Below are 13,423 nucleotides of genomic sequence, written 5' to 3' on the forward strand. Positions count from 1 at the left end.
TATCTGCACGCCGTATTATTCCGAATGTGTTTCTCACCGGGGTGTTTTCCCACTCACATCATGGAGAATCTGTCATAGGCCTTCGTCTGCATCCCATTAACAGGATGCAAATGAGGTTCACACTGTCCCCTGGTGGGTTTTCCGGCCCGTCATGTAGGGCACCAGCAGAAGACACCACTGTAAATTCATTATGGTTTCCCGCCATATTCTATCGCCATGCCCTCCATTGACTCCGCCGGCGGGACTTGGGAAAATTCTGACCAATTATTCTCTATGTAGTGCATAAGGTGCATTGGAGTTCATTCAGGAATTTGGTCAAATTTAACTTTTCCAGGAAAGTTAGCTGGTATATTCAAATTTGAGGTTCAAGGTTACTAACCATATGAAATACTTTTTGCACAAAACATTTATTAAATAAAAAAAGCTGCGTCTAACTTTTCTGGTTGCAGCCTCTGGGTAAAGGCCTGTGCCACAAGCTGACATCTGACCTTTGCTGTTTGAGCAACAAATCTTGCAGGCGCACTATGTCCCTTGGCTCTGGATTCCAGGTCCAGGATATTTCACATAATTGGTCCTCCCCAATATGTCAAGGTACAAATCTTCAACTATGGTATGGATACGACACACATCTACAATCTTTGCTGCACTCTTTGGGCTGTACTGAAGGACAACCCCAAACCTGTCCAAGCAGAGGGAGTTGCTCTTCATGACCCAGATGATCCTCTCAACTATATTCCCTCAGGGTCAATCAATTCCAGGCTGCCTTACATTCTTGATTCAGTTATGGACAAAAAAACCAGAATTCCAGATTGAGAAAAGAGTGACTGCCCTTGGCATCAAGGCAGAATTTGACCAAAGTGTCCTAGCTGAATTGAAGTCATTAGCAATCAGGGTGAAATCCCCAATCTAGTTGGAATCATACCTAGCACAATGGAGGATGCTTGTGTTTGTTGGAGACCAATCATCTCAGTACCGGGAAATTGCTGCACAAGTTCCTCAGGCTCTTTTTGAAGGCTCAACTACCTTTAACTGCTTCATCAATGATACTCCTTCCATCCTAAAGTCAGAAATGGGGTGTCAACTGATGATTGCGTCGTGTTCAGTGCCATTTGAGACTCCTCAGATACCGGAGCAGTCTGTGTCCACAAACATCAAAACTAGGACAACATTCAAGTTTTGGCAGATAAATGACAAGTAATATTTGTAGTGCAAAAGAACCAGGCATTGTCCACCTTTAAGAAGAGAGATTATAAACATGTTCCCTTGACATTATATGTCATTACCATCACTGAATTCCCCATCATCATTAAGGGGTTACGCTTAATCAGAAATTACAGAAATACAGTGGAAACAAGAGGGGATCAGAGCTGTAAATTCTGAGGTGGCTAACTCACCCTGTGTCTCCCCAAAGCCTGTCCACTACCTACAAGGCGCAAGTCAGGAGTGTGATGGAAAACTATCCACTTACATGGATGAGTCCAGCTCCAACAATACTCAAGAAGCTTGATACCATTCAGGACAAAGCAGCCCACTTGATTGGTACCTGGACCACCACCTGAAATATTTGTTCTCTTCACCACCCACGCATAGTTGCAACTGTGTGTATTACTTGCAGGATGCATTGCACCAATTTTCCACGGCTCCTTTGAAAGCACCTTCCAAACCCATGTCTTCTGCCACCCAGAAGAATAAGGGCAGCATTTGCAATTTTGTGTCAAAGCCACACACCATCCTGACTTGGAAATACTTTGTTGTTCCTTCACAGTCGCTGGGACAAAATTCTGGAACTCCCTCCCTAACAGCATGGTGTGTGTACCTACACTGTATGGACTGCAGCGGTTCAAGAAAGCAGCTCACCACCACCTTCTCAAGGGAAATTTGGGTTTTCCAGTGATGCTTACATACTATGAATGGCAAAAGTGTGACAGCAACAAGGAATAAGATTTATCATCAAGGATCCATCTTTTCATCCAATCAAGGTTTCCATGCTTGAGTGCAGTGACAAAGTTGCATGGAGCAAAGGCGTCAAGACAGGCCTTTGCGCGCTGCATCTCGAAAGATGTGCAGTTAGACATGTCAGTCAAATGGAACGTTGAGGCTGCAGTAGCTCTTTCTATTCATGTGGCTTTGTGGGATTTGATGAGAAACCTTCATTGTGTCTTGTGCTTCATCAGACGGCCCCTTCACTCAGGGGGAGCTATCTATCATCTAGAAATGTAATACCCTCCTCTGCCTTTGTTCCACAAACATGCCAAATCCAATGATTCCCTCAGCCAATGGAGAAGGGCAGCAGGTACCTGCTGAAGGCACGCCTTCACTTCCCTTGACTAATCATAGAATCATAGAATGGGTACTGCACAGAAGGAAGCCATTCAGCCAGTTGTGTCCATGCCAGCTTTTTGTAAGGGCAATTGACCTATCCCTTTGCCGTATAATTCTACAAATGTTTCACTTCGGATAATTCTCCAATTTTTCTTTAGAAAGCCCCAATTGACTCTGCCTCTACGACACTCATCAGGCAATGTATCCCAGATCCTAACCCATTCGCTGCATAAAAAAGCTTTTCCTCACATCGCCATTAGTTCTTTTACCAATCGCCTTAAGTTGGTACCCTCTGGTTTTCAACCATTCTGCCCATAAAAACAGTTTTTCTCCAGAACTATGGTGTCATGTTATTTAAGAAAAACCCTCTATCAAATCTCCTCTCAACCCTTTCTTCTCGAAGAAGAACAGTCCCAGCTTTTCCAACACTGAAGTCCCTCACCTCTGCACAGGTGCCCTCTGGATGTCGAGATGGACTCAACCCCATAAACCTCACTCCCTGGGGCAGTGGTGGCATTCATTTTGACCAGTTGAGGCTCTGCTACATTGGCACTGGGGCTCAAGTCATCATGGAGCTAGTCACAGGATTGGTAATCACCTCCTTTTCAAAGCCATCAAACAGATAGCTCCTCCGTGGGGTGAGAAATTGCCTGTGGGCATCCTCGCTACTGGTGATGCTTCACTCTCAGGGCCTCCATTCTCTCATTCTCTTTATTCGGTTCCTTCTCCTCCTTGACAAGTGCAAGCAGGTCTATCGCCAGCAAATAAACAAATAAAATCAGGATTCACAAGCTGAGGGTGGATTTAACTAGCCTGGATCTGCTGATGTGCACTTGGTTCAGGTGACTATGCTGAAAATCTGTCCTAATGTTAAAAGAGCTTCCAATTTGTTTGGGCACAGTGATCGATAGACAAAGTGAAAATCGTGGAAATTTGAATATAGTGTAATTATGTACTTTGCTCGCTTTTTCCCTATCATTTACACTGTGTTCCACGTCTCCGGATGCAAATACGCAGAAAATTCTTCCCTCTATCTTTGCTCTGATTTTTCCACCCACACTGTTCTGGAATGGGCTCTTGCAATCTGTTGTCACCATCTTAGCATCTATCAGCACACTTTCCAGTCAGACATTTAATTATTTATCATAAATCATGCAGACGGACACATTTTTGGAGGAAAGGCTGACAGTAGGGAATATTTAATTATGGGCCGAGGAGGCATCAGCATTGAATTTTAGGGAATAAAGTTGAGTTTCTATAGATCAGGCGAGGTGGCAATAGAAGGAAATTTTAGCAAACAGCAGGGATTTTTTTTATTTATATCTCAGGGAGCAGGGAGCACCATTAAATTTTAGCAAACAGAAGGGTAATACATTTATTTATACTTCAGTGAGCAGGCTGCAGTGAGTTGTAGGAGGAAAAATGAGCAGTGGAAAACATTTAATATTTATATCTAGTAGAACAGGCAGCACCATTAATTTCTAGGAGCCAACAGGGCAATATATATTTATCTAAAAGGAGCAGGAAGCTCTGGAACAATAAGTGTCAGTTTATTTGTTTATCAGGGGAGAAACTACCAGAGCAAAAACAAACTTACGGAGCTTTCAAATTTAAAATGAATGAATTTAATGATGGAGACATATTTATAAAATGGATAAAATTAAAGAAAGGTCACATGCAATCAAAAGAAAAACAAAATGGAGGACGGTGTTAGGCGACTTATCACTTGTTGCCTCTGCAGTGGTCAGGACCTGCAACTACGTTGTGACAGGCAAGAGTTTACATCAGAAAATTCTAAATTATTCAAGGTTGTGTACCTTCTTTGCACTGTAATTAGTTGTCATAAAAGTGTTATACAAATCATGAGAACAGGATGTTAAACAGGATGCATACATGCATTTTAGTAATATAAATAAATAGGTTATGATCCCTGTTTAAATAACTACCAAAGTAATAGCAGGCAAACCCATAAGCAATTACACATTAGTATAATATATATATTTATAGTGGGTTAAAATGCAAGTGTTTGCAAAACACTGCTCACCATCTGTATGCAATGGGTCTACAATGTTGTCTGTAAATTACAGATGATTAAACACCATAATTGTCCCCAAAATGCACAATCACATTATTATAGTCTACCATTACCTCTGATCGACAACCATCATTATAAGTGTGATATAACTTTGCACAAGAACATACTAAAGCCATTTTAAAAAGGCACAGATTTAGCAGTTTAAGAATAAAATAATCTGATTATTTTCCCTTTTAATTCTTTTCCCCTACTGTAACATGTGCCATCATGCCTCACGGCATTTTCCGCTTGAATGTTCAGGAAAATGGTCTACTGCCACGCATTTTCCAATGCCGGAATGTTACCGGTCAAAATAATGTATGCAAGAGTGGCCTGGGCTAATTTGCCCACTGATCTCCTGTTTCCGATGAAGAAAAGCTGCATTTTATTTCAGCATTTCTTCACATGGCGATCGAGTCTCAAAGCTCAAAGACATGATGAGCTGGCACTCTGCAATGTGTACATACAACAATGTCCTGCGACACTCCATCATTCTTACTCCAGTGACTCTGCAGTAATAATTCATCAGTTCGATTTCATTCATATCATTCCCAAAGATTTGCTTTGAAAATTCAATATTTATTGGTACACAGCTTTATCAGACATTATGTTGTGTTAGGAGAGATCCTACAATGTCCAGAGTGAATTTTGCTTTATGTAACTGCTAAATCCAATTTATGGGCACAGTGGATGACTGATTGCTTTTAATATTATTCCAAATAACCAAATGCTGTAGTGATAAATATTTCTGCTGGTGAAGGTTTTCTGTAACCTTTCAACATTATGCTATTTAGCTAGAAAGTTATAAAACATTCTACAATTGTAAATGATGTCAAATCAAACATTAGAATATATTAAAACACACTTTTAAGAATGCCTTATGCGTTTACAAATGCTTCTAAGTTCTGTAAATAGTCGAGCTGTCTACTCTAAGAAGCTTTGTTTGGGTATAAGAAGAGCATGGAGACTAGTGAAGGGAAATTTCTACTTGAGCTGATACTTACAGGTAATATGAGTAGGAATAAGCACTCCTCCTGCCATGCGTGAACAGTTGAAGGGATAAATGGATGGGAAAGCAATGAAAGGGAAAAATAAGAAAATAAGTTATTAAGGAATTTGCATAGTAAAAATCAGGGGATTAGGATTATACAGATAATGTCAAAGTCACCTTGAAGTTTGTTGTGACAAAAGTGCAAATAACATGTCAAATACTAAAGTAATATATCTGCGTTGTTTATCTGTCTGATGGAACCATTGTTTAGTTCTTTTATTTTACTGAGAATAATTTGAAGGGAATGGCACAAAGGTTAAAATGGACTGCAGTCACTCTTGTATTAATGACTTCTGAGAAGCTTGATGTATTATAGTTATATTATCCTAAGGATTGTTAAAAAAAATCTGACAGAGAAGTAACCATAGAGGATAGCATGATTACTGTAACGGAAGGTGGGAGTCAAACCAATCTCATACCACTCCTGCCGACTCCCCCAAGTGAAATAAAAGTGGATGACTCTTCATATAATTGTACTAAATGCACTGTGAAGGTGTTGTAAGCAAATTGCATTGCTCCAAAGAAGCCTCAAAATTAAACTATGCATCCAAGTAAGCAGGCATATCTCCCATGAGTAAAATAAATTAATAATTTGTATTTAATGTGAAAATAAAGACTAAATAAAGGTTAATTGAGTTTTGGAATGAAAGAGATGACACACAGCTACTTAGTAAAACAAACATACTAACTTGCTGAAATGTCAACTCTGTGCACTAACTTGTTAAGCAATGCACTAGGGGGTCGGTTAGCTGGGTTGGCAGGATGGCTGGTCCATGATGCGGAGCAAAACCAACAGCCTGGATTCATTTCCTTTTACAACTGAGGTTATTCATGAAGGCCCCGCCTTCTCAACCTTGCCCATCGCCTGAGGTGTGGTGACCCTCAGGTTAAATCACCACTAGTCAGCTCTTCCCTCGGAGAAATTGGAATCATGGCGACATTTACATTTATACTTTAACAGTTCTGAACTAGTCGTCGGGAAAAATGATGCATCATTTCATCAAAATTCTACTCCTCGTCAATACGAGAATAATACCTAATGAAGGACACAGTAATCTACTTGCTGGTTTACACAACAATGAACAATGGTTTGGAGCTGAATAGGTATGGGGTAGTGGGATGTAAAAGAAATATCACAATGCTCTGCACATCTGAAAAGCTTCTCAATTAGATTAGATCTAAAGTTTCAGTCCTGTTTATTTTATTTCCTGCGCAGCACCAAAATAGTTTTGAGTCATTTTTCCCAGTAACCTCTGTAAACCGTACTAGTGGCAAACTCTGGAGACTTCCTGCAAAAACTGATTAAATCAATTCTTCCACTGCATGATTACCAGCCTAGTCAATTGATCTTTCCATGAGCTACATCATTTGTGATTGAATTTTCACACTCTTCATTCGTTATTTGGAGCTAAAGCTGGTTATTTTCCTGTTTCTGCTATCTCACATAAAGGCAAAGGAAAAACAGGGACGTATTTTTGTGTAAAGTACTCCCTCTTTATATAGAATGTTTGATGTTGTAATAAAATGCCTGTTTTATGGACTGCTTCAGGAGCCTTAGGGCGCGATCCAATCGCCAAGCTGCGTCTGAAAGTCAGCTCGCCGCATGTCTAGCAAAAGCCAGGAGACCCTGGTTCGGGATCTACCTGGCTCACAATGCTTTGCGAGATCTAACACGATCTCGTGAGGCGTGGTGATGTGAATCCCGCCCATTGTGGCAAATCTGCATATTAAAGCGAGACAGCTAGTCTCACTTTAATGTGTAGATATCTGAGGTACCTGAGGAGTTCGGATCTATCCTCTTTCACCTTGGAGACATTGGCCAAGCGGCATTTGGTACTGGTCTCCACAAATGGGGACCATATGAAATGGCACTCATGGGGGTCTCCCAGGGGATCGGAGGCCCTCAGCTGTATGCCCTTTGGGCAGGGTGGTGCCCAGGCACTGCTGGTGCCATCTGGGCACCCTGGCAGTGCCAGCCTGGCATTGTGCCAACTGGGTGCCAGACTGACGGTGCCCAGGTGACATTGCACGCTGGCATGGACACTGCTAATTTGGCATTTTTGTATGATTGGGCTGGGGGTGTCCTGTGTGGGTGTTGGGGGGTGGGCTGGGACCCTCTCACAGTGCCTTCAGACTGGGGGAAGGGGGAATCGTGTTGTATAGCTGTGTGTTTCTCGGTGGCTAAACGTGCTTGCTGTGGAACTTTGTTCCTAATTAGTTGAATTGCGCCCTTAATTTGGTATCTTTATGCTAGGCCATTCCAGTGACAACAATTGTGGGGGACAGACTGACCTTGATTCAAAGAACGGGGCATTGGTAGGTCTGTATATATTGCTTTGAAATCATTTGGTACAGCACATTACAGGCCGAAAAGCTAATTTCTTCTGTTTGCTACAGATCCTCTTTGGGATGCTCCTCATCAACGATGTTACCAAGTGAATCCCGCCCATTACTTACCCAGGCAATTACTTTCTCTTTATTTATTTATTTATTTACTTAAGATTAAATGAATTACAAAAATTTAGCGACCTTCTTTGCGTTGTTTTGTTTTGATCCCCATTCCTTTGCCTCCTTGCGCCATGTACCATTCTTTTGGTTGAATTGATAGCAGGTATCCCTCATCCAGGTCTCTACAATTTCCACTGTTGAATGTGGTCAAAGTGGCTTGTAACCCCCTCTGAGTGGTTTGTGTACCCATCTTCTCTTTTATCTGTGAACAAATACCTGCCCCCCCCAGTTGGTATTTTGTTTTGGTGACGGTTACCATCAACAAGCCAGACCCTAAAGTCCTATTGGCACCCCACCCCTCAGGGGCAGTTTCAAATTTTCAATGGACCGGTGGAGGGGATGCTAATTATTGGTTTCTTAATTTCCTTATGGAGCTTGTTAAGGAGCCTGTCCAGAATGGAAAGAAATTTTCAAAAATGTTCCTGAGGAACCAGAATAAGGTGGCACAGTGGTTAACACTGCTGTCTCACAGCGCCAGGGACTCGGGTTCAATTCCAGCCTTGGGTACTGTCTGTGTGGAGTTTGCACGTTCACCCTGTGTCTGGTTGAGTTTCCTCCTAGTTTTCTTCCACAGTCCAAAAATGTGTAGGTTAGTTGGATTGTCCCTTTGTGTCCAAAGGTTAGGTGGGGTCACTGGGTTACGGGGATAGGGCGGGAAAGTGGGCTTGGAGAGAGTGCTCTTTCAGTGGGTCAGTGCAGTCTTGATGGGCCGAATGGCCTTCTTTGCACTGTAACGATTCTATGGATTTGGTGTCAGTGCACAGCTGTCGTAGCAGGGCACAAATACATTTCTTTGGAGAGAGTTTTGAGGGGGACCAACTAGCGTCAGCCTGATTGCTGACCCTTGTATTGTTGCGGTAGCCTTCTGTCTGTTTTTGTTGACCTTAACACCTTCACAGGAGTTACCTGCAAAAATCAACAAGGCAAGAGCAACAATAGCTGCAACGTTACTTTGTCACTGGCACTAGGTGAGCCTGAGGGCAGGCTGCTGCCATCTCCTCGAAGTGCTTGGCAGCTATAACTGGGTGTGAACCTGGGCCATTTGAATTTGTAGGTGGCTCCACAGGTGCAATGCAGCTCAGTCTGGGTTTGGGGCCTGGAATTCCTGACCTGCATTGAAAATCCAGCCCCTTCATTTGGAAGAGCAAAACTAGAGGTGAACACGTGGAACTCACTACTACACTGAAGGGTGAGGCCAGTAGTGCAGATAAATGTAAGAGGAAGGGAGTAAAGCAGATGTAGGAGAAGACAACAGAGGGTGATGGCAACAGAGTCAGATGAGGAAAGATGGGAGAAGGTTTGGGTAGAGATTAAATGGACTCGTTCACCTGCGTGGCCTCTTTCTGTGCCATGTGCTTCATGTAATTCTATGTAATTCTACATCGTGTCACTATGTGACTCAGAACATCATTGTGCTGTGACGCGCTACTGAGCCTCTAAAGATACATTTTCCATTTAGTGAAATCATAAACGTTACAAGTAATACTACAAGGAGATATGCAAATACTGAACAGACAACTAATGAGTGACCATATGGTTCTTATTCAAGGATTGGGACTAACTCCATTGTAGATATATCACAACAATCTGTATAGTAAGAAGTCTTACAACACCAGGTTAAAGTCCAACAGGTTTGTTTCAAACACGAGCTTTCGGAGCACGGCTCCTTCTTCAGCATTCACCTGAAGAAGGAGCCGTGCTCCGAAAGCTCGTGTTTGAAACAAACCTGTTGGACTTTAACCTGGTGTTGTAAGACTTCTTACTGTGCTCACCCCAGTCCAACGCCGGCATCTCCACATCATGACAACAATCTGTATGACATTTGTGATGTAAACAAATGCAGACTTAGGACATAGTCTTTCTGTGCTGAGAACCATTGTAAATTTCACTATTTTGGAAAATAGGAAAAGGGTTGCAAACCACCAGCTATATTGAAGCTTTTGTAGGGATATCTGCTCTGAGCTTTATTGGGCAGTAAATAAGCTTTCTATTCTATACTAAATAAAAAAAATAAGTGAGTGAAGGAGGTAAAGAGATAGAGGGAGCGGAGCAACCAAAAGGTAATTTGGTTTCCTGAAAGTCTGCCTGTGGCTTTTCTTTTTTTTGCTCCAGTTTCCATGCCTTTTGGTATTTTACCACATGTTTTCACCCAAAAAGTACCATGATAACATTCCAACCGTAAACATCATGCATTGCATCAATGGTGCAATCTGCTCACAAGTTAACCAAAACAAATACCAATCTAGGTCACCTATATTTTAGGATTCAGTTCTTTTGATCCTCGGAAAATCACCACCTAAGCAGCAAGTCTGGGTTCCCTCAGGAATTCTCCTCGGGGTTGGTCCAGAGATAAGTTGGATATGACAATGGGGGGAGAAACCTTCAGAATTTGTGGCACTGAAAGGGGGTGAGGTTGGGACGGGAGGAGGGTGGGCCACTAGATCTTGGCAGATGTGACTTGTATTTCCATTCTTGTCCCGTGTTCAGGGATTCTGAAGAGCTCAGGAAGCAGGTACATGTCTGCAGAAAGAATTTTTAACCTGCCGCTGGAGACTCTCTTCTCTGCCAGAATCTATTCATTTTGCTTAGGGGCCATTAATATCCCAAGGAAGCCTTTAGCTAAGTACTTAGTGAGTACAATTGAACGCCAAACACTTTCAAAGTGACATCTTCATCAAGGACAGTGCAAATGTTAAATGGTCATTAGTAGCACTGGCAGCAGAGCCGATCAATGATTAAATACCCAGCAAAGCGTGATAGCCAAGGGAGAGAACCAGCTGGTTTAACAGAGAACCAGCTGGTTTAACAGAGAACCATTTATCTGTCACATTAAATTGACTTAAAATGTATTTGGTAGATTACACATTAGTGCAACTCAGTTCCCAGTTTTGCTTCACACACAGCTTTTTTCATCAATTTAAATATCAAGCTATGACATTGAAGTACTGGCTACTCATCTTTGTATGTGCATGCTAAGCGTGTACACCGTACAGCAGAGAGAATGAAGGGCTCCCTACATTGAGTAAATGTGTTATTTCGAGTAATCTGCTGAACAACTGCATTACAATATGCTTTCAGTTGCCAAGTGCTATTCGCAGGTCAGTCATTAGCTGTCGTGAACTCTGCTCCCAAAGTTGTTGCATTAAGCGGACCAATTATAAACACTCAAATTTTGAATGTAAGTGCCTCTAGATCTTTTCAATGACACATTCTAGTAAATGCTGGAGTGGAGGTGTTGAAATTATGATCTTTGCTTTCTTCATGGCTGAACAGCAGGTCCTTGCTTCCTTGCAAGTAACGTCACTGAATAGCATCTCTCTCTCCCTCAACCTTTCCAGACTCTGACAGTGCATAGGTCAGGCTTTTGTCTGTTCTGTAGCTAATTATTCCTGGAACAGGTTGCTAGTCTGTCCCCAGGGACTTATAGCTTCAGGGGCATTACACCGCATCAAGCACAGCCACACTCACACTCACACAAAAGCAACTGAATGACATAGAAGGGTAAATACAAATTACACCTTCTCAGTGCTACAGTCCCATCTGTGACCTCTACTCCCACTGAGCACTCCTGGGTCCAGCATTTTGACACACCAGAGAGAGGCTCCATCATGCAAAACATAGCAGAAATGCCTGAAAATCCCAATGCCAAACACGCCACTTCCCATTTTTGTGGGGTTGGGGACAGGGTAAGTTTTGTGCATGTCTCGTTTACAGAGACAGCTGGCCACTTAAATTATCAGCTGCTTCCACTGAAGTGAGAACTTGGTAGGCCAGGTGTGCAAAACCCAGAGTGTGCAAAATAGGCTTGGTAAGAACAGGTTGAACTTTGTGGATTCATTTGGATCACCAGGAGAGGTACGATACCCCTTTGGAGCTAGTCCCGAGACATCTTTGGAGGGGAGGATCTGGTGTCCTTTGAAATTGTTTGAAGTAGGTAAAATGCCCATAAACTAATTTCTGTCCAATTTAATTGGAAGTGTCAGCAGGCTTGTCAAAATTGACTGTCAAATCTATCAGAAGCAACTGTCCATAAGACCATAAGCAATAGGAACCTGTCAATGGGACCTATCAAAGGGAGTTGTAAAGGGATTCTATCAAGGCATTTAAAAGCTTTGCCCTGTAAATCATTGAAAAGAATGGCGTGTTAATAAAGGAATGATAGCGTGAAACATCTTGTTGTGAAAAGGAATTACGTACTTGAATGAAATGTTTGCTGGTATAAGGCTTTATTTAGTTGAAGGAATCTAAATGTAATAATGAAGGTGGCTGTTTCATTCTAATATAGTTACACAACAGCAAAGTCTGCAATAGACAATTAGAACTTTAATTTATAGAACTTTATTTTATCTCATCTGTGCATGGGAACTGCCCATGGTGGGTACTGGGTGAGATGGCACAGCAGTTGTAAGGGTAAAAGGTGGTGGGTGTGGGACAAGGATTGGCATGAGTTGACACAGGGGCTGATATTAGACATGAGGGTGGAGGGTAGGGGGTGTGAGCGCAAAGATCCATGGAGGGTTTGAAAAGTTATGGGGGTGGGTAGGGAGAATGAGGTGGTGTGGCTTGGCCAAGATGAGGCATGGTGAACATGTGGTGAGGTGGTGGTGGGCATGAGGACTGGAGGGATGTTTCCTGCTCTAATGTTTATTTTTAAGCTTTGGACAGAATGCCGGAGCCTCAAGCTGGGCCTCCCTCCCAGCGCACCGCTTTACCCAGCATCCTCTTCAGTTGTTCCGGGGGCGCCCACCCCAGTGTCTGATCCAGACCACATCCCTGGACTGGAAATCGGACATGCAGATAGCCAGTTCAGATTTGTGGAGTGGGAATTGTTCTGTGCACCTGACCCAGGAGCAGAAATCTGTGCCCCTGTGTCCAAAGAAAGTGTAGGTTGGAGATAGGTTGATAACATTTTAGCTCCAGGTATTTGCCCAATCATTCTGTTCAGTGCCATCCACCATCAGGGCGGAATCTTGTTGAGGCATCATTGTCTCGCCTGCATCTTTTTGGGAAGGACAACCCACCACAAGCCATTCAGACAATGATGAGGCCTTCCCCTGAAATCAGAACCCCACAAGTGGAAGTCTCGTCTACTGTGAGCTGCCAGGCAATCAAAGGCGAACAGCTCTTATAATCAGGACCAGCACTAGGGGTGCTGTGGCTGCTGCTGGAAGTACATGTATTGGAGTTCCATTGCAGAGACCCAGACCACAGGTAGTGGGGAGGGTTTTGCAGGGTGCAGGTGTGAGAGATGGGAATAGGGCGGGTCAGAAGCAAGGGCAGTGGGGTGGCACCCAGTAGAGCCCTCCCTTTCCAATGTTCAGACCCTTGATCTGGCACTGAATGCCTTTGGTAAAGGGATTTCCCCGTTTCTTCTCCAGGTGGTGACAAGCTGGTCACATGGTTTTAGTTGCCGTGCACCCTGCTTGGCAACAGGCCCGCCGGTAAATGAGTTTATTCCAGCGCTGGTG

General features: G+C 43.0%; 1 protein-coding gene across 2 annotated transcripts in view; it reads right to left on the reverse strand.

The window, feature by feature from the left end:
- The window catches only part of ptprt (protein tyrosine phosphatase receptor type T), a 1,581,811-nt gene that overhangs the window by 271,325 nt on the left and 1,297,063 nt on the right, over positions 1-13,423 (reverse strand). For both annotated transcript variants that reach the window (XM_038803435.1, XM_038803434.1), the window contains one exon: positions 5,401-5,430. In XM_038803435.1, the coding sequence (XP_038659363.1) occupies positions 5,401-5,430 (30 nt within the window). The remainder of the gene's footprint in view (positions 1-5,400; positions 5,431-13,423) is intronic.

The sequence above is a fragment of the Scyliorhinus canicula genome, chromosome 7 (assembly GCF_902713615.1).
Source record: "Scyliorhinus canicula chromosome 7, sScyCan1.1, whole genome shotgun sequence".
Lineage (NCBI taxonomy): Eukaryota > Metazoa > Chordata > Chondrichthyes > Carcharhiniformes > Scyliorhinidae > Scyliorhinus > Scyliorhinus canicula.